The following is a 21,276-nucleotide window of genomic DNA, read 5'->3' as shown; positions in this document are numbered from 1 at the left end:
GGCACAAGGTGGAATTGCATTCAGTTGAGAGCGGTGCCTTTGCCACTCCAGAGAGTGAAGACAGTCAGACAGGTAAAAGAAATGCTTGAGTTCAGCAGTGTTGAGGGCGTTTCAGCCGCAGTGTGATACAAAATAAGCAACAGTCTGGTCGACCTAGCAGTGCAGGGGGTATAGCTCAGTGGTAGAGCATTTGACTGCAGATCAAGAGGTCCCAGGTTCAAATCCTGATGCACGCAAGCTGGCGTGCGCAAATGCGTTTGCCTAACTGCTTTGCCGTTTTTGTGTCAGCCTGGTAAACTGGTCACTCCGTGACCTGAAAGCAAATGCTTCAACTGAAAATGAAAGGATTGCTGAAATTGTGACTCCACAGCCTCCGCCGCAAAAAACACAAGCTTCGAGCAGCTCGTCTCACTTTAGCTCTGCCAGTCAGGATGGCCGAGCGGTCTAAGGCGCCAGACTCAAGGCGACGTGCCTTCCTCAGGCAAGGGATTTCTGGTCTCCGAATGGAGGCGTGGGTTCGAATCCCACTTCTGACATGGGCTTTTATTTGAAGTGGCAATGGACAGACCCATCGCAGGGAAGTGGTTGTGCGAGAAAAGACGTCAAAATGGACACCGGTGAGGCTGACTGGCTATTTTCCAACACCAAGTCCTCCATGGAAGATTAGCTGAAGGAACACAATGAAATCTGCTCTTTTAATACAGACCTGACTATTTTTGCTACCACCCAAAATTCTGGCACAAGGTGTAATTGCTTTCAGTTGAGAGCGGTGCCTTTTCCACTTCAGAGAGTGAAGACAGTCAGAAAGGTAAAAGAAATGCTTGAGTTCAGCAGTGTTGAGGGCGTTTCAGCCGCAGTGTGATACAAAATAAGCAACAGTCTGGTCCACCTCGCTGTGCAGGGGGTATAGCTCAGTGGTATAGCATTTGACTGCAGATCAAGAGCTCCCAGTTTCAAATCCTTTTGCCCCCTCAAGTGATACAAAATAAGCGACAGTCTGGTACACCTCCCTGTGCAGCGGGTATAGCTCAGTGGTAGAGCATTTTACTCCAGATCAAGAGGTACCAGGTTCAAATCCTTGTGCCCCCTCAAACATGCTCACAAGAGGTATAATTGCATTCAGTTGAGAGTGATGCCTTTGCCACTTAAAAGAGAGTGAAGACAGACAGATGCTTTTTGGAGATGCCGGGGACCGATCCCGGGGCCTCATGCATGCAAAGCATGCGCTATACCACTGAGCTACCGGAGCCTCATGCATGCAAGGCATGCACTGGTAGAGGTAGAGTATTTTACTGCAGATCAAGAGGTCCCACTTTCAAATCCTGTTGCCCCCTTAAACATGCTCACAAACAGGCCTCTGTATCAGCTACGTTCTTTTAGTTGCTAGGTAACGGGGACGCTGGCGAGACATGCCGCTCCGTCTGGCATCATGTTTTTGTTTGTTTTTATGTAATGTTCGTAATTTTATGTAATGTCATGTTCATTTTTTGTATTGATTTATCTAGTTAAATGTATTCTGTCTTTATTTACGTTATTTTTTAATAGTTCTCGTGTTATTCGTGTTAGTCCCTTTTAACGTTACTGCTTCCAAGTCGGCTGATGTCGTTAACATTGGTCCATTGGGAGCTTGTTATGGCTAACGTACATCCATCCATCCATTCATCCGTGAGCGGTGCTGCACTTCACTGACTGGTCGAGGAGATTTCTTGGGACAGCTGGACCCAGGCCTAGTCTGCGAAAGATCTACCGTGGCCGCCGAGCTGCTGCAGACCTGCGAGCTGCCATCTCCCTTGCCTAGAGTCTGGATTGTGCCGTTAACTGACGTTAACTGAGTCTGGATTGAGCAGACTAGCTTCTAGCTGCTAACGAAGGCCTATGTTAACGTTAAATCCTCCGGGTTGGTCTGAAGACACAGCTGTAACGTTACGCCATATCATTGCCATTGGACTGAGTTGGACTAAGTTAACATGGACTTTTCTTTATTTTAATTTCTTATTTATTTATTTTATTACTTGTTCAGTTTTGTTTGTTGTCTGTCTTGTATGTCTACCGTTAGGTGTCTCGGTTACGCTGGCGATTGCGCCGCTCCATCAGGCATCTTTTGTCTTGTACATCAATTGTTATTTTGCAAATTTGTTTGTTTGTCTTGATGTCACGGGAACGCTGGCGACAACGCCACTCCGTCCGGCATCTTTTGTCTTACGTGAAAATGTCTAGTGTGTGCTTATTATTATTATTATTTTTTTTTTTTACAGTTTTTTACTGTTTACTCTGTAAAGCGACCTTGGGTGCTTTGAAAGGTCTATGTAACAAATAAAATATATTATTATTATTATTATTATTTTAAACCTGTTGTCTCAACTTAGCCTTAAGACCATTGGACCTACCATTGCTGTGGCAAGAAACAATGCCACCTGAGGACTGGAAGTGGGTGGCTGAAACCCTTTTTAAAGGTGCCATGTGTAAGAATTGAGGTAAAAATATGCAAAAAAATTAGCTACACGCATCAAAAGAATGAGAAGAAATAAGAGTGATGATGTCATTAAAAAAATGAGAAGGTATAGTGCTGCAGAGATATCTACCTAAATTAGCATGCTAAATTACTAGCCACCCCCTCTATCTCTGCAGCACTATACCTTCTAATTTTTTAACAACATCATCGCTCTTATTTCTTCTCAATCTTTTGATGTGTGTAGCTCATTTTCTTGGATATTTTTACCTCAATTCTTACACGTCTTTTGATCATCTTCAGAATTTCTTTAGTCATCTCCTACTAGCCGTGTTGTACCATCAGGTTCCAACACTTCATAAAACATTTTTTGCTTCGTCTTCTTCTGCCATATAGGCTGTGGAAGGTACGGCTCTACTGTGCCAGCCCTGCCAGCCATCAGCTGTGTGGTAGTGGTCTGCACAGGAGGGTACGGCAGGTGCTGGATATTGATCGATACACTACAATCTGGTCACAGAAACCCTCATCTGTACCAGGTGTAGCTACTTGTCCTGGAGTCATGCTGTGCTCCAACAGTTGGACCTGGCCCATCCATCGGAGTTCAGGGTCATCCTCACATGCAAGTCATTATTTTGCCATCATGTTCACTTATATATGACCAAATACTTGTTGAGGCTTTTCACAATATGTCCTACATATCTGAAAAGAAAATACCTGAATTGATGTTTTTTTTCTCAGGTATGCCTGTGAGTAATTTGGTTACTACGTGTGAGGGGCCTTGGGAACGGCCCTGTTATGATCACTGTTTATTATTTGGATGTCTGCTGTTCCTTTGAAATTACCAATTAGTTGTGCCTGCAAACGGCATGGCACAGTGGCTTACCTCAGTGGGCACTGAGGTAGATCAGGTGCTCATGAGTGTCCTCAATTCAAATGAGGGGGTGGGGTTAGTCTTCGTGGCTGCAAGGCTCGTAGAGAGATATCGAAGTGCTGATGTAGAGCTTCCAACTATCTCATATGTTGAGAAAGACATTGGAGAGACAAAACTAAAGCGGCAGTTCTGTGGCTGGCCTGATGTCATCGTCCGCCATGACATCTGGCATTTTATGAGGCATCTAGCAAAAGGGTGCAACACTGGTTAAAGTGTTGCTATGGGAATTGGACAATAGATTGTGTTGTATAGCCTACCTTTTGTGCCCATTTAGCAAATTCTTTGTGCTGTAAGGATTTCCCACAGTGCCAGTGAACAACCCAGCCTATTCAACATTACACAACATGACACAGGAAATAACAACATTGCCAAACAGTTCACTGGTGGCAGTTGCAAATGCACAGCTTGTTGCACCCACAACCCAGGTAATGGTTGTGGGTGCATTTTATGGTTGCATTTCTCATCAGTATAGGTTATTAATAGGTCAGTCTTCATACAGTTCCCCCCAGAATTATTGGCACTTTTGGTAAAGTTGATTAAAAACAGGTATAAAAAATATATATATATTGGTGATTTATTGTAATCCTACAATGAAAACAATAAGGAAAAGTTATTCTTAATCTCATAAAACAATACATATTCTAACAAAAATGCGTCGCCCACAATTATTGGCCTTCTAAAGCCTCCCTTTGACAATAAAACAGCTCACAATATTTTCCTATGACACCCCAAAAAGTTAGAGAATACAAACCAACTTTCATAAAGTTAGAGAATTACAAACAACTTTCATGTGCGCACGCAAAAGTTTCAGGTGCGCACCTGAAAAATGTTTGCAACGTGCAACGTCACATAAAAGATTTCGTGCGAGCACATGAAAGCGATATATTGATGTAGCCTGGCCCATTCTGGAGACAGTCACAGAAATGTGACTGTGAATGACTACAGTACAGGAATTAGTTTTGCTATATGTTAATCTAGATCTTCATTATAAGGACATTGCTGCTTTGCTTGCAAGTCGTCACATTATATTGTTTCGATACAACATTTACAACATTTTAAAGTCATGTAATCTGTTCCGGCGCAAGGGATACAACGATTTGGATCAGGTAATTACTTTCATTCATGAACAGTTACAAACATCTGGCCAGCTACACGGATATAGGTATTATATATCATATATTCTACGAGAACTAGATCCAAGGGGTGTTGACAGGGCCGGCCCTAGCCCATTGGCTGCCCTAGGCGATACTGAGATTTGCATTCACACACCCCCAAATTCTGATATACATTATAGGCCACACTATGTTGTATTATACTGTACATTTATATTTCATACATGAACTACCGGAAATAGAATAGTCTCAGAACATTTTTATTTTTAGTAACTTTGGAACTTCGGTTATGGATGTTTTTACAAACTCCAACAACAACTGAATTAGCCACGTGGCTTTAATGTGCCCCTTCTACATTCTGCGCTGTCCCTGCTAAATTAATGAAAAAAAGATTTAAAAGATAAATTACAAAGCACAGACCTGGTCCTGGCCCAGAACCAAAGTGTTTATCCAAAGCATCCTATGTGTGAAATTGTTAAAATGAACTTAAACATACAGAATAAGTTCATGTTTATCACTAGTGATACTGCTTGGAGAAATGGCGACACATGAGAACGTGCTTCCAAATATTGGTCATTAAACATTCTTGAATAAGTGTTGATCAGGCTAGCTAGCTCCATTTACCAAGCAAGCTTACTAGAATAGAATAATGATATTCTAGTGCAAGCTAGCTTCTACCAGCAATGAAACGTCAACCATTGTCGTCACACAACATCACAAAAAACACAATTTTGATTAAACTTCAAAAACAAATGTCTGAGATGAAAATACATAGCTCTAGGCCTACTGGGCTTTCTTCTCCTCCTCCTCTTTCCTTCGTTTTCGTCCGTGTGCACCAGAGAGTTTGGACCTTTTCATTTTGAGTTTGTGTGCCAGGCTTGATATTTTAACTTGCTTGATCGAGCCTGGCAACCAACCATAAGTTCGCACCACTAGAGCCCCCCACCCCACCACCAATTTGCATGGTGGCCTTTAGGAAAGGCCGGCCCTGGGTGTTGAACTGGAGACGGCTTTGTCGCCGAAATTACTTTGCTAAAGGGCCTAAATACATTTGGTACGTAGACTCATACAAATTGAAGCCTTTTGGCATCTGTATAAACGGCTGCATTCATTGACGGATTTTCGCGGGAATTCATCTGGATGAATGCATTTACCACAAGCAGTGACCCAAAACTTATTGGTGGCTAGCCTGGCCTAGGCCTTCTACATGGAGGCAGTGAAAACGTTGGGTGGTTGTCCAAGGATTGTCCGAGGCGGCCGAGGCACTGAGAATGGTAAAGTTAGAGACTTTTAGCGCTTTCGTCGCAATTCACGATGGCTCCAGAGATGGTTAACTATAGAATCTGTGATGGCTCTTCTATTGACAGCTACATTGAAAGGGCAAGCACGGCCAATCAGAGGATAGAAAGTTGGTGGGGCTTCCTCAGAAGAGAATCAATGGAGTTTTACATCTGTCTGTTTGCTGATCTGAATAGTCCAGTCATTTTATGAAAAAAGGTTGAACAAATTGCAACAGAATAAAACTTAACTGATTTTGTATTCTCAATATTTAAATATGTCCTGAGTAAGGGGAAAAAAGCCCCGAAGGAAAGTTTCGAAAAAGACCCAAATATACCCTATTCTTGCGCCTATTCAGTAGGCTATTTTTCTGAGTTTGTTACTATATATTACTTTGATTACAAGACAAACAAACAATGTATTACAAGTTTTTTGAAATTGTTTGTTAACATTTATGTGCATAAATACCAACGGAGCTAATAGTCCAGGCAAAGTAAGGTCTGACCCAAAACTAATTGCAACATAATTTATTTTCACACTTTTATATTTCAATTGGTGATCTAAACACCATAGTAAAAGACCATGAAAATTCAGTTGAGGAAATATGTTAAAATTAGTGTTGTTTTATGCATTATTCTTCAGCAAATACTGACAAAACTGTAGAATACACATTCTAAAGAATATCTGACCCCATCTAACTTAACATGGAATTTTAGAATCTTGCATTGTTGAGGAACATTCTTTTCTAATTTTGCAAAATTGGCCAGTGAGTTTTTGCATGTAAGTGTTCCACAATGTTCAAGCTGTTTAAGCATTATTCAGCCTAGGAAAGTGGTTTTGGTGTTTAATCTGATTTAGAGGTCACTGAAACAGTATATCACACTAAAGTATCAGTCCATCATTTTCCAAGACTTATAGTAATTTACCTCTTGCCCAGGGGTTGACTGATAGACTGTCTGTCCAATCAGAGGGGCCTGTATGATGCCCCTTTGCACAATTTTGTCTAAAACAATAATCAGACAGCACATATGTTTATGTTACTGAATGCAGGAAAATGTGAAGGCAAAGTTGAAGATGGATATGATAATGTCCAAATTCGACACAAGGGTGCAGATGGGATAACTGCAGTTAGCCTCCAAAAAGGTGACTATTGTTGTGGCAACTGGCAAAAAGGTGCATGCTATACAAATAAATATAGTTGAAGATTAATAATTAACAATGCATGCCTATGCATGGGTCATGGTTTTACCAAAGTCATAGAACAGTCAAAACTATACATACTACAGAGAACAGTCAAAACTATACATATATACTACCTACGACATTCTGCACACTAATCAGTTGTGTGATATTCTACTATTAGTGACAGTTAGTTGGCGTTAAACTGTTAAGGCTAATGTGCAGGAATTGTTTAGTGTGATTTACGAGTCGTCCAGTAGATGGCGCTCCAACAGAAAGAAGAGTGTTACATTCTATGGTAAGCTAGTTTTTGTTAAATATTTTATGCTAGACCCTAAAAAAAACATGAGAATAACAAATTGCAAAAATTACATAATCTCTTCCCAATAAACCTTTTTTTTCCAGGATGAGTTAGATGAGACTACCCGTGTGTTGGATTCCCATGTCATCAGACCATCAAAGAATGACAGAGTGCCCAGTGGTCGACCCAGAGTCATGTACATGTTCCCTGAACTCCACAGAACTGATGACTGCATTTCCCCAGTGGAAAGAGCCGATTTGCAGCTTTGTCAGAGTAGCTGCACATTTCGACCAACAGTGCCATGTGACACAGACATCTACAACATCTGCAACTTCCTGATGGTTGAATTCCAATTGCATCTTCCGGCTGATGCTTAACAAGCATTGGATTTGTATCTGCACTTGAGAAATTAAATCAGATCCACTCTCTAATTCTAATCTACACAAAACGTTCTCCAGTCAGCGTGTAAATGATGAATGATAGCCTACTGACACTGTTAATTCGTCTGTTATGCGTATTAGGAATCTTGGTAATGTAGGATGTTTTGCTTTGCCCTCACATCAGTCATGAACAGGGAAATATGGACAAAAGCACAGCAAATAAATTAAGCATGACATGAATGAGGAAGTTGTCATTTTTAATTTAACAGTATCTTGGACATTTTGAGTATGTTTCCCATAGCAAGTGAACATGTGAAATGTTATATTCTGCAGTATTGTACAGTAATAATAGCTTCCCTGAAAAGGCATAAAATAAATATAACATAACATAACAAACATGTATCTTAATAATCACTGTCCAAACGTAGGTAGTGCATCAATTTCACGCTTTTCAGCAGCAGAGATCCTTTTTCTTTCCCATATTGCTTGAAACCTGTGGCATGCTTAATTACATCCTTATTAAGTCGTTTTTCTTTGATTGGGCTTACCTGGCAAACTAATTATCACAGGTGTCTAAGATGGATTTCAATGAGTTTAATTGAAAAACAAAAAAAACTAGAAAATGTAATTTCGAGGAAATTACCAGTGCATGAAAATATAAACATACTGTATATTAACATAAAATGCCAAACTTTTATTTGGAAACAGTTGGCAGGAGTCATAGTTGATAACAACTGACAGTTGAAATGGCTGAACAGTTAGTTGAGTAGTTTAAATAGTTAAATTATTTAATAGTGAATTATTGTAGTGAGGACATGTATTTTGAAACAGTTTGAAACAGTGCAGCTCCTCACCGCTAGGCTAACATTAGTCTGCAGTTGGCATGGTTTGAAGAGGATGAATGGATAGAAAGTTGGATGGAATGCGCCTTATATCCTTGTAGAATGGAGACACAGAGAGTTGGCCTAGTTAAGCAGAAAGCAGTTGATACAGGTGCAATCATTTTAACTGGCCCTTTGATGGGTCCTAGTTGAGCAGCTGGAAGTTGATACAGGTGCAAATCAAGTTAATTAGTCCATTGTGATGTCATAGTGCTAATGTAAAGTCTATGGGGGAAAATAAGTTTGTTTTTTGTTAATATCTCAAAAAGTATAAAGTTTACAAAAGTGAAAAATACATTCCTCAAGTGTCCTTTTCAAGACCTACGTTACAAAGTTTGAACGAAGTTTCTACGGTTGAAGCTGAATTAGACGCAGACATTTGGTGAGAAGAAGAAGAAGAAGAAGAAGAAGAAGAAGAAGAAGAAGACTTCGGATAACAGAACAGTGCATTTTCATGCACTGTAATAACTAGAAGATGTAATTTCGAGGAAATTACCAGTGCATGAAAATATAAATATACTGTATATTAACATAAAATGCAAAACAAACTTTTATTTGGAAACAGTTGGCAGGAGTCATAGTTGATAACAACTGACAGTTGAAATGGCTGAACAGTTAAATAGTTGAGTAGTTTAAATAGTTAAATTATTTAATAGTGAATTATTGTAGTGAGGACATTTATTTTGAAACAGTTTGAAACAAATAGGAACAGAATCTGTAGTCTTAATAGAGCCAGATTGTATGCTTAAAGCCTGAGACAGAGTATATAGTTTAAAAGTTGAATTTAGATAGTGTAATGGATGTTGATAGACAGAAAGTTGAATGGATGTTGATAGGCAGATTGTTTAATGGATGTTGGTGGATAGTTTAATGGGTGGATGAGTTGGCATGGTTTGAAGAGGATGAATGGATAGAAAGTTGGATGGAATGTGCCTTATATCCTTGTAGAATGGAGACACAGAGAGTTGGCCTAGTTAAGCAGAAAGCAGTTGATACAGGTGCAATCATTTTAACTGGCCCTTTGATGGGTCCTAGTTGAGCAGCTGGAAGTTGATACAGGTGCAAATCAAGTTAATTAGTCCATTGTGATGTCATAGTGCATGTTAAGTCTATGGGGAAAAATAAGTTTGTTTTTATTAATATCTCAAAAAGTATAAAGTTTACAAAAGTGAAAAATACATTCCCCAAGTGTCCTTTTCAAGAACTACGTTACAAATTTTGAACGAAGTTTCTATTGAAGCTGAATTAAACATTTGGTGAGAAGAAGAAGAAGAAGAAGAAGAAGAAGAAGAAGAAGAAGACTATAACAGAACAGTGCATTTTCATGCACTGTAAAAAGAAGATGTAATTTCGAGGAAATTACCAGTGCATGAAAATATAAATATACTGTATATTAACATAAAATGCAAAACAAACTTTTATTTGGAAACAGTTGGCAGGAGTCATAGTTGATAACAACTGACAGTTGAAGTGTCTAAACAGTTAAATAGTTGAGTAGTTTAAATAGTTAAATTATTTAATAGTGAATTATTGTAGTAAGGACATTTATTTTGAAACAGTTGTGGGCAGAGGAAATAGGAACAGAATCTGTAGTCTTAATAGAGCCAGATTGTATGCTTAAAGCCTGAGACAGAGTATATAGTTTAAAAGTTGAATTTAGATAGTGTAATGGATGTTGATAGACAGAAAGTTGAATGGATGTTGATAGGCAGATTGTTTAATGGATGTTGGTGGATAGTTTAATGGGTGGATGAGTGAATGGTTTGAAGAGGATGAATGGATAGAAAGTTGGATGGAATGTGCCTTATATCCTTGTAGAATGGAGAGACACAGAGAGAGTTGGCCTAGTTAAGCAGAAAGCAGTTGATACAGGTGCAATCAGTTTAACTGGCCCTTTGATGGGTCCTAGTAGTGAGCAGCTGGAAGTTGATACAGGTGCAAATCAAGTTAATTAGCCCATTGTGATGTCAGCCCATGTTAAGTCTATGGGGAAAAATAAGCTTGTTTTTTATTAATATCTCAAAAAGTATAAAGTTTACAAAAGTGAAAAATACATTCCCCACGTGTCCTTTTCAAGAACTACGTTACAAATTTTGAACGAAGTTTCTATGTTAAACGGTTAAAGCTGAACTAGAAAATGTAATTTCGAGGAAATTACCAGTGCATGAAAATATAAATATACTGTATATTAACATAAAATGCAAAACAAACTTTTATTTGGAAACAGTTGGCAGGAATCATAGTTGATAACAACTGACAGTTGAAATGTCTAAACAGTTAAATAGTTGAGTAGTTTAAATAGTTAAATGATTTAATAGTGAATTATTGTAGTGAGGACATTTATTTTGAAACAGTTGTCGGCAGAGGAAATAGGAACAGAATCTGTAGTCTTAATAGAGCTAGATTGTATGCTTAAAGCCTGAGACAGAGTATATAGTTTAAAAGTTGAATTTAGATAGTGTAATGGATGTTGATAGACAGAAAGTTGAATGGATGTTGATAGGCAGATTGCTTAATGGATGTTGGTGGATAGTTTAATGGGTGGATGAGTGAATGGTTTGAAGAGGATGAATGGATAGAAAGTTGGATGGAAGTTGATACAGGTGCAAATTAATTAGCCCATTGTGATGTCATCAGCCCATGTTAAGTCTATGGGGGAAAATAAGCTTGTTTTTTATTAATATCTCAAAAAGTATAAAGTTTACAAAAGTGAAAAATACATTCCCCACATGTCCTTTTCAAGACCTACGTTACAAAGTTTGAACGAAGTTTCTACGTTAAACGGTTAAAGCTTAATTAGATGCAGAAATTTGGTGGGAAGAATAAGAAGAAGAAGAAGAAGAAGAAGAAGACGACGACTTGGATAACAGAACATTTTCATGCACTGTAATAAATGTTTATGACGCTTAAATCCAATTTGCATAATAATTTGGAACACGGTATGCATTTCGGTTTCGGATGTTGTGGGAATTCAGAGGTGGTAGCGATGATTAGTCAGCCACTGTCCATGGCTCTGCCTGATCATCTGTTGGCGAATCTCCATCACACACACGCAAATATGTGTGCGCTTCCGTGTGTGTGTGTGTGTCGCATTTTCTAGCAGCGCCCCTGATTAAATATAGACCATGTTATACTCCAAGACTGCAGGAAATCAGTTTCATGACATTGCTGATATGATTTGAGAGGACCTGTGAACTGATCTCGTTCTGGTGTTAGTTACCTTTATACTTTTCAAGAGCTTTTATGTATTCCCCTGTGCATGTCTGACCCTAGAAAGTTCTTGACATTCTTCACACAAGGACATTCTTGCTTGGTCATTATATTGTTCATATACTGTTTTCAACTGACCACCTATTTTAAAGAGGTAAACCTCTTCAGAATTATGGCGCTAAATGCATCACCTGTAAAAAACACGTCATCTGATAAGTTTAAAATCCATTTATTCAGCAAAGAATTTTATTTATTTTTGAAATTAAGTCTAGTTTTTTCTCTTTTTTTACAGCAGAGCACACAACTGAAACAGCTGCCATTTCACATAACACAGTACAGAAATAAAGATGTAGACAAAATGAATAGATATTATTAATAGAAAAGACTCTAGTATTGCTCCCATGTGGTTTAGATGACAAATTCTTTGCTGTAATGACTGATTAAATTAAACAAAAGGTAAAGAAAAGTTTCACATCAAGCTTCTTTTTTAGTTGTGCAACAAACGCTACAATTTAAAAGTTAAACTAGGTAAACGTTTGGTTCCTTTTTCTTCTTTACAAAACAAAAAACTTTAAAAACCCACTGATAAAATATCAACATACAGCAACTGTAATATGCAAATGAGAAACACAAAGCAGTTCCAAAACAGAAGAGGCATGCAGAGTTGAAAATAGTCAAGAGTAACATGAGGATATAAAGAGGGCTCTTGTTTGATGTATTGCACCTGAACTGAAAACTGTAGCTGGCCCAGACAGCAATTGACCCTAGGTGAGATTCTGGGCTGGAACAGCAGAGAATCTGCTCCGGTCCGCTTCTGTCCGAGTAACACTCAAACATAAGGTTTAAAAAGCAGGGCTAACTTAAAACAAAAACACTTTGACAATGAATGTTTAAAGACAAAGCAAGCTGTGAGGACACAGCTGAAATGTTTTTGATGTAAACTCAGTCAGAATTATTTCCCCTGGTTAATTGCATCCAAGCTCAATGCGCTTCAATAAGCTTGTTCAGGAAGCATTTATATGCATCTTTCATATATTTATATAAATATAATTCTATGTATATATTTTTTCTATGCATTTTAAAAATATCTTCTAACTTTGTTAGTTACCTTAAAGTATAATTATCTTACCAGTTTTATCTGTATTCATTTTAAGCACTCTGTCAGTATTTCATAAACTTTATTTAACAATCTAGGCTGAACGTCACCTATGAAGACAGATCCAAATATATTCAATTCCCTTCCCCCCCCCCATCCTTTTCGACCTAGCCTCCATCCATCCAACACAACACAATTGTGCTTAGTTTACTCTTCTCCTTCCAATCATTTGTCAAAGGACATTCAGTGTTAACTGAATTCAGAAACTACATTCATTCTTATGTTTCAATTATGACATTAAGAGGGGTGTTTCAATTCAAATACCTATATCAAACTAGATTAGTCTTTACATTAAAAAAGTAAAGGAAAACAAATGTATAAGCACCAATTAACCACCCCATGTTTGAGGAAGTATACTATAATCTCTGTTGAGTGATGTGCATATTCCAACTCAGATGGCCAGAAGAGTTGTACTGACAGTTAGTGGACATGCCTTGGAGATGCAAAGGCAAGTCCCACCGTAGGCCTTCTCCATACTGAATCATGGTCATTTTGTGCCCGGTAGAAATTTCACAACTCTGTAAGCACCAATCCTCTGTGGATCTTTTACAAAATGGGATGCTGGGATGCGCAAACGCCAAGGGCTTGTACAAGGTAAGGCTAGATTCTGGCTCACACACTTTAATCTCAATTCTGGTAGCCTAAATACACATTAGAAACACATTGACATTCTCACAACGGGAGTCCACAGTGTTATTCCTACACATGAACACTTGGGTTATAGGCTAGGGATAGGGGTTTACCTTAAAATATCAAGCTTCCGGGTTTTTTTTGTTTGTTTGTTTTTTCAGCCATTTTTTCTCATGTAGGCCTAGCCTAGGTCTAACTACTGAAGTAGCCAATGCAGTCATTTAGCATTCTAGCTACTTATCTAAATAATTGAATTTGCTCAGTCAAAACTTTGCTCACCATGGTACACACAGTGATCAGTTCATCATGCACATTGAGGTCGTTCCATTCTTATCTCAGATCGGCGATGGAAACTTCGTTTCAACAGCTGACCGCATCAATCGTCATCAACGTCGTCTCCTTCCGATTCATCCCCTCTCCTCTCATACATTTTATCCTTCTGCCTTTCTTGGATCTCTTTCATCTCCTCGGCGTAGCGGCTGAATGCACCTCCGAACTTGCTCCAAGCTTTAAATGGAATCGTAATTGAGTTTCTGTAGCTGGGCTTTACTTCGCTCAAACGCAGGAATACGCCATACTTGTTTGATCCCACGTCAAAAAAGAATCGTTTGGAGTCCACCATGATGGAAGTGCCCTCAGGAAGCTCCCCATAGCCCCCAGCGCACCCACCACCAGCCAACTCGTCATCATCTCCTCCGTAATCATCTATTAACTTGGCCAAGGCGTCACGAAATTCAATTAGACCCTGAGCAGGAAGAGCGATTGTTTGTCCAGATTGCATGCCTCCGCCAGGCACTCCTCCTCCTCCTCCAACACCGAACCCTGGCCCACGGTTGACGGTTTGTCGAATTCGGAGAAACCTCCCCCGCTGATTCTCCTTTAGATCGAGGTAGTATTTCCTGTTCTCTCTGACAAGGAATTCGCTTTTCAGTGCCCTTCTCGGGCCACTGTCATCGCCCCCCGAGGACTGTGCGATCTGTTCTGGACTACTGGGCCCAAGTTGGGCATAGTGTTCTATAAAATCGCCCAGGTAGTCACGAAATTCCGCCGCGACTGACATAGAAAGTGTCAGCCGACTTTTCGAGCCACCGGCTCCAACCTCAGCGATCTTGATGAATCGACCTTTCGAATTTTGCTTTACATCCAAATAGAATCGCTTATTTTGAATGTCGAGACGCTTCGAGGCCAGCTCTTGCGTCTCTTGATCTCTCTGATAGTGAAATCCGCTGCCTCCACCCCCTCCACCACCACCACTGCTTCCACCGCGCTCACTCCCACTGTCACCATCCGCCATCTTCACCATCACCAGCAGCCAGCTCCTATGTTCTTCTGCGTGTCTTTGCAAACACACCCCCTTCGCCTCGACCATGGCTCCTTGCCTTCTGATTGGTCTCCCTTCTGTCAATAATGTAGCCAAACCGGGGAATGCTCTGTTCACAACATGATATTTCGGGTAATAGTCTACAAATATCTCAATCTCATCCTCAAATGGCATCCCAATTGCAACAAAATTGCAACATTCCTTACATTATAGACCTAGTAAAATCATACCTTAGACACCATTATCCATATCGTTCTTCCCATTCATTAAATGTTACTACCATCAAAATGCAACAAGAAGGTTTTGACTCTGGCTGCCTGTCAACGAGAGTGATGATGTATTAGGTCTATTTGTGTATCATCACTTCTGTATGCAGCTCGTAAAGCAGATCTAAAATTAGGCCTACTGTAGCCAGTCCACATGCCTGTTATGGTACTAAGGTAAAGTTCCAAGTGGTATCACTGAGTAGTTGGAAGTGTAAGTTGGAATTCATGTAGCATTAGCCTAACAGTGGTAGTTCACAAATAGGCTATCACAATTCATGTGTGATGATGCTATCCTTTGAGAATCCAGGACATCTTTTGGTGACTGCAGTTTTTAGGGAAGTTGCCCTAACCCTCCAAAAGGTTGCTTGACCGGTGTTCAACTGACCTGAATTGAACATGAACGTTGTTTGACAAAATTACACTATTTTGCACAGAGGAATATAGGCATAGAGAGAAGACATTAAACCTACCAACATAGGCTACTAGTGAACTATTAATAAAATTATTTAGTAGGCTATTTATTCTTCCTTTTTCGTTCAAACATATTACCTGTAAGTCCTTTGCAAAGTCAGTTTAATTGTGGATTTGTTTTCCTGGCACATCAATCTACCTACAAATCACATCTTTTAGGTCCATTAGGTCATTGTTTTTTCATGTTTTGTAACGTTTTATCAAGACAAGACAGTAGTTCTATAGCCTACTACCACAGCAAAAGTTGACGCAAAATGTCTAGAGATTAGGTTAAAATGCATTATTTAAAGAATACAGTAGAGCACAGACGTTTTATTAATTTAACGAATTATGAATATTTATATAAACCTTTGTACATTTTTGTATATGTGATGTGAATACCCATCGTATTTCGATGGTTTTCATTAGCTTATTCTTAGATAACTTCTGGAAGTGCTTTTAAATGTGTATCATTCTGGTCCGTCCGTGAACACAGCATATTTCAACTCGTGTGCAAATGATTCAGAGTGGGGGATGGGTACATTTCAGCAAGGAATAATACCATTGGATAGAATTTATATTCAAACCAACAACAAATACTGTCATTGGTCCCTGCCTTTGCTCGCGATAACTCCATTCTAAAACCGTGGAGGGGTTTATTGTTCCTTTTCGTTTAGTCGATTTTTTCGTATCTTCAGATTCCCTACTTCAAATTACCAAGCGGTGAAATGGTAAGGCTGTTGTATTTCTACAAGTAGCCCCATACTTGTCTTCACGACCACAATTTAAGTGTACAATGAGTTTACGTCTAGGCATGCGACGGTATCTTTGATCATGTTTGATTAACGTTAGTGATACTTAGTTAACGTTAGCTAGCAAGCCAGTTAGCAGCAAAATTGACACCACTGGTGTCATTAACATTAGCTGATCTGCTAATTTTTGTGTTGACAGTTCACTATACGGTTGTAATAGTCAACTTCTTACTGGTGTCCGGAATTCCCAGCATTTATTCACTCGGCGAGTTTAATATTATGTTCCATTGACTGGTTTTCCGAATAGAGTAAATGTTCGTTGCCTGCAATTATACAACGAAGTGAAACTGGCTAACGTTCGCCCGATAGCACTAGGTAAGTTAACGCTAGCGTGCCATAGTTGAAGTCAGTGAACGTTAGCTATTTAGCGTTAACGTTAACATGCTCCTTCTGTCACAAACACCGCAAATTAACATTTAAGTTGCAGTTAGCGTTAGTATTAGACCAAACGTTACACAAACCAATATTAGTTGGATACGTCCATGGAATTCATGGTTGGAAATGTCTGACGTTAACGTAACGTTAGTTAGAAATGATCAATTAGTTAAGTTAGCTATCAAACAGTGCAGAAAGAAGCACTGACCTGACCCTAACATTAATGTTAGTCATGGCAATGCAAGTTATCGCTAACGTTGGTTGGACTGGTATTATTGTCACTGTTTAAACGTCTTTTTTAATATACATTTCATTGTTCAATTAATTCACGTTAAAGGGTTAAAACGCTATTGTTACCTGGCGTTTCTCACACCTTAACGTTTAAACTCCTTAACCCCCATGACCTGCAGTCATAATTGAGGGTTTGCGTGAATATATTGGTAGGTAGGCTATACTACATCGGCTAAGTGTGAATTTGTAAGTTTACAAACGTGGTCTAGTGTGAAGATAACCGTGATATCATTTGACAGTTTTTGGCAGTTTAGCCGACTTAGCATGCAAGTGGGTTCGGAAATGTTTTGGACACGTGCGCTTAATTGATCAGAAACGTATTTGATCTCGGGAGTGTGGAAAGGGTCTTGGCGGGAAAACCCCTCGTGCTAAAACTGCGGAGGTACTTTTTCTACGCAGTCCTGCTTGTTTTGATTTCACCACCTCCCTTGAGCTACGTGAGCCTTGCCAAGGTTACAGTTGTCCAGATTTTAATAAAGTAGGCTAACAATATTTCGATTCGACTGTGCTATTTCCCATTGAACGGTTTAACCAATTGTTTATTATTTGTATGAAAAATCATGACCAAAATTAACCAACCCACTTTTCTCCACACTCATTTTACAGGCTGGCGGGAAAGCAGGAAAAGACAGTGGCAAGGCCAAGGCAAAAGCAGTGTCACGCTCACAGAGGGCAGGGCTGCAGGTAATCAGTAACCCTTAACAAAGGGTAAACCCTTCACTGTGCTAGCACTGTAATAACCAAACTGAGCCAAATACAGTCGAATCATGCCCACCTAACCTGTTCCCTGTGTCCTTTGGTAGTTTCCCGTGGGGCGTATCCACAGGCATTTGAAGACCCGCACCACAAGCCATGGGCGCGTTGGAGCCACGGCCGCTGTGTACAGTGCAGCCATCCTTGAATATCTCACAGCAGAAGTATGCAACCTCTGACTTAAACCCACTGAAAAGCCTGTATATGACAGGGTTCCCACGGGTCATGGAATGTCTGGAATATTGTGGAATTTTGGAAAGTCTGTTCCAGACATGGAAAGTCAGGGAATTGTATAATGGGAATTGTTTTGGGGCAAAGTCATAGAATATCAGGGAATTTTGTTGTGGCAGTTAAAAATGTACTTGCCAAAATTATATATCAATTCAAATGTTTCCACACAGAATTGGAGTATATCTGGTCATTAGCTTTACTGCTTGCTTTAGTAGCCCATTTATGTATTCAATGCCCATTTATTCATCTCCCGCTCTAAAGAAGTAAAAGATTCTTGAAGGAATATTCTTGATTCTTGGAAATTCAGGTATTTTGTCAGGGAAAAGTCATGGAATTTTACATTTGACTTGTGAACCCTGAATGTATGTATATTAAATAAACTAAATTGGTTTGATTGCAGTGCTACAATGTTGGAATTACTGCATTGGGTAAAAATGTGTGTGTGTGTGTGTATGTATGTATGTATGTATGTATGTATATATATATATATATATATATATATATATATATATATATATATATATATATATAGTATGTGTGTGTGTGTAAATTTGGCAATTGGTCAGACAATTGTTCTCCAAGGCCTGGCTAGCTAGGTAGTGATGACCGAATGTAAATTTATTTTACGTATTTGTGTTTATAAAATAACACCCGTTGCAAATGGAAATCGACAGAAGTTTTATGATAATTAATTATCAGTGAAACGTGTGTCTTTACAGGTGCTTGAGTTGGCGGGCAACGCCTCTAAAGACCTGAAGGTGAAGCGTATCACCCCACGCCACTTGCAGTTGGCCATTCGTGGAGACGAGGAGTTGGACTCCCTCATCAAGGCCACTATTGCTGGTGGTGGTGAGTGCGCCTGCTGATTATATTTATTTGTGTGTGTGTGTGTGTGTATGTATGTGTGTGTGTATATATAACCAATTTAGTTTAGGACGCCTTTGTCCAAAGCGACATACAAAACAATATAATACTTAAATTTAACAGGGAACAATTTCAAAAATAATATATACATACACTACTACCAGTAAAAACTTTTGGAGACACTTAGATATTTCCATTCCACTCCATTATAGACAGAGTACCAGCCTAGATCATTTAATTGCAAAAGGGTTGTCCAATGTTTTCTCAGTTAGCCTTTTAAAATGTCAGATTAATAAACAATGTGCCTTTGCAACATTGAATGAATGGTTGCTGATAATGGGCAATGTAGATATTGCATTAAAGATTAGCCATTTCTTTCTACAACAGTCGAGAACCCTTTTGCAATTATGTTAGAACATAATGTAATCTGAAAACTGCTGCCCTGATTAAAAAAAACAATGCAAATGATCTCAGCTGGTATTCTGTCTATAATGGAGTAGAATGGAAATTTCTAAGTGTCTCCAAACTTTTGACTGTGTGTGTGTGTGTGTGTGTGTGTATATGTGTATATATATATATATATATATATATATATATACACATACATACACACACTTTGTGACTGTACATTTTGAGACTACAGGAAATTGGTTTTGGAAAGCAGTCAAATCATTCACATTTTTCTAAAATGTCAAGTCTGTTTGACCAAGTATTTGTTTGTGCCTGTAGAGGGAGTTGTTGCACAGCTACCAAACAGTCTCTGCTTTCGTTGGACTTTTATGCTTGCTCAAGATCATCAATGGTGTTTAATTTGATAAATTTAATGCATCTCCGTGTTATGAAAATAACATTATTATTATTATTCTGAAGCCAGTAGCGGATAGATGGGAGCACATGGGTGTCCTGTTCCTCTATCATTATGATCTAATGTCCTGTGTGTGTGTGTCTGTCTCTACAGGTGTGATTCCTCACATCCACAAGTCCCTGATTGGCAAGAAGGGTCAGCAGAAGACTGCGTAATAACATGCCGATCCAGACTGTTAAGCTCTCCTCTACGGACTGTGACCAGACCAGTTCATGTTCCTTCTTTCCCTTTTTTTTAAATTAATTAATATTATGGCTAACTGTGAGTGTTAGATTTTGTGTTTTTGTTTTATTTTCCCAAAGTAGGAAGAAGTCCCTTTGAAATTGTATGTTATAGATTTAATGGGGTATCTTTGTCACAGTGAATTTGTTTTGATTGGCCTGGCATTTGAAAGTGTTTTATACTGAACAAAGAACGTGTTAAAGCCATTTTATACAAAACTACAAACCCATGTCTTTTTGTCTCCTTTTAAGCAATGCAATAGTTAACATTTAATGATTGCTATAGCAAGAGTATGTGGAAACGAATCAACTATGTGATTAACCAACTTTTTTGTGTTGGAAGTTTGAAATGCAATACGAATAATAATCAAACACTTCTTTGACATGCTAGTGTAACCTGTGCGATTCACTCTGCACATACCTGGACTCGAAACCTGCAAAACAGCAGCACCTTGGATCGGGAGTCGAGCGTGTTGACAATTGAGCTAAAAGCCCAGGCTACTAGCTATCATGCCAGCAGCACTCCTGAGATGTCAGGGAGTGAGGTTTACCAAAGTCCCATATGCACATTTAAGCTCATAATTGATTAACAGGGAGGCACAGGACGTATGATGGTTGTGTAAATATTGATCTGCAGAGGGAGCTTTGTAAATGCCTGAAAAATGTGTATTCACATTCACAAGGGTCACCTTTTTGAGACTTGGATCACCTTTTTCATCTTCATTTTCCATATTACCAGTAGGGTTAGCTTTCTCAGCTAAGAGAGAGGGAGCACTAACCATAGCCTGTCTTCAAAATGTGGACATGAACCACTTAAGCTATTTATAGTCCTATGCCTCCGTTGAACTATGTAGGCGATGGATTTGTATTAGATGTATTTCTCCTGATTTACACTGTCACAAAGGCTGCTGTGTCCTCTGAAGACATCATCTTAAGTAATGTAGACATCAAACACTGCTTACTCTCTTGATGATTGGATGAGTTCAAGTGAGATGCACCACAGTTGAACTTGGCATTGTCAAAGAGAATTAACGCTAGAGTGCTCCCTAGCTTTTGATCCAATTGCAATGGAGAAATGTCTCCTGACGGCAACAAATAAGCTGTGATGGCTTTCAAGATTGAGTAGTGAATAAGTAGAAGGTCTTAAGCAACAGCAGTTTGGAAGAAGGAAACACCATTTTTAAAACCATATATATAGTAGTAGTGATATATATATTGAAGTATTATATATATTGAAGTATATATTGCACAAGTATATCTGAGTATATGTAAGTTTTTTGAACATGTTGCTGTACATCTCTTGCACTACATGGTTGATTT

General features: G+C 39.0%; 2 protein-coding genes and 2 non-coding genes across 4 annotated transcripts; 3 read left to right on the top strand and 1 right to left on the bottom strand.

Moving 5' to 3' along the window:
• Window positions 1-164: 164 nt before the first annotated feature.
• Window positions 165-236, top strand: trnac-gca. Its single transcript has one exon. It is a non-coding gene; the product is annotated as a tRNA-Cys (tRNA).
• A 189-nt stretch (window positions 237-425) lies between these two features.
• Window positions 426-536, top strand: trnal-caa. Its single transcript has 2 exons — window positions 426-463; window positions 491-536. It is a non-coding gene; the product is annotated as a tRNA-Leu (tRNA).
• Window positions 537-11,934: 11,398 nt separating this feature from the next.
• LOC125295183 (transcriptional activator protein Pur-beta-like) lies at window positions 11,935-14,833 on the bottom strand. The gene has a single exon (XM_048244404.1). It carries the CDS (start codon window positions 14,808-14,810, stop codon window positions 13,884-13,886), a length of 927 nt encoding a protein of 308 aa, XP_048100361.1. The 5' UTR covers window positions 14,811-14,833; the 3' UTR covers window positions 11,935-13,883.
• A 1,318-nt stretch (window positions 14,834-16,151) lies between these two features.
• LOC125294666 (histone H2A.V) lies at window positions 16,152-20,182 on the top strand. Its single transcript, XM_048243573.1, has 5 exons — window positions 16,152-16,275; window positions 17,629-17,706; window positions 17,826-17,939; window positions 18,726-18,855; window positions 19,829-20,182. The coding sequence occupies exons 1-5, from the start codon at window positions 16,273-16,275 to the stop codon at window positions 19,888-19,890; spliced, it is 387 nt and encodes a 128-aa protein (XP_048099530.1). The 5' UTR covers window positions 16,152-16,272; the 3' UTR covers window positions 19,891-20,182.
• Window positions 20,183-21,276: the final 1,094 nt, after the last annotated feature.

The sequence above is a fragment of the Alosa alosa genome, chromosome 5, assembly GCF_017589495.1.
Source record: "Alosa alosa isolate M-15738 ecotype Scorff River chromosome 5, AALO_Geno_1.1, whole genome shotgun sequence".
NCBI classification, from domain to species: Eukaryota; Metazoa; Chordata; class Actinopteri; order Clupeiformes; family Clupeidae; genus Alosa; species Alosa alosa.
This window is presented reverse-complemented; position numbering and strand designations above follow the sequence as displayed.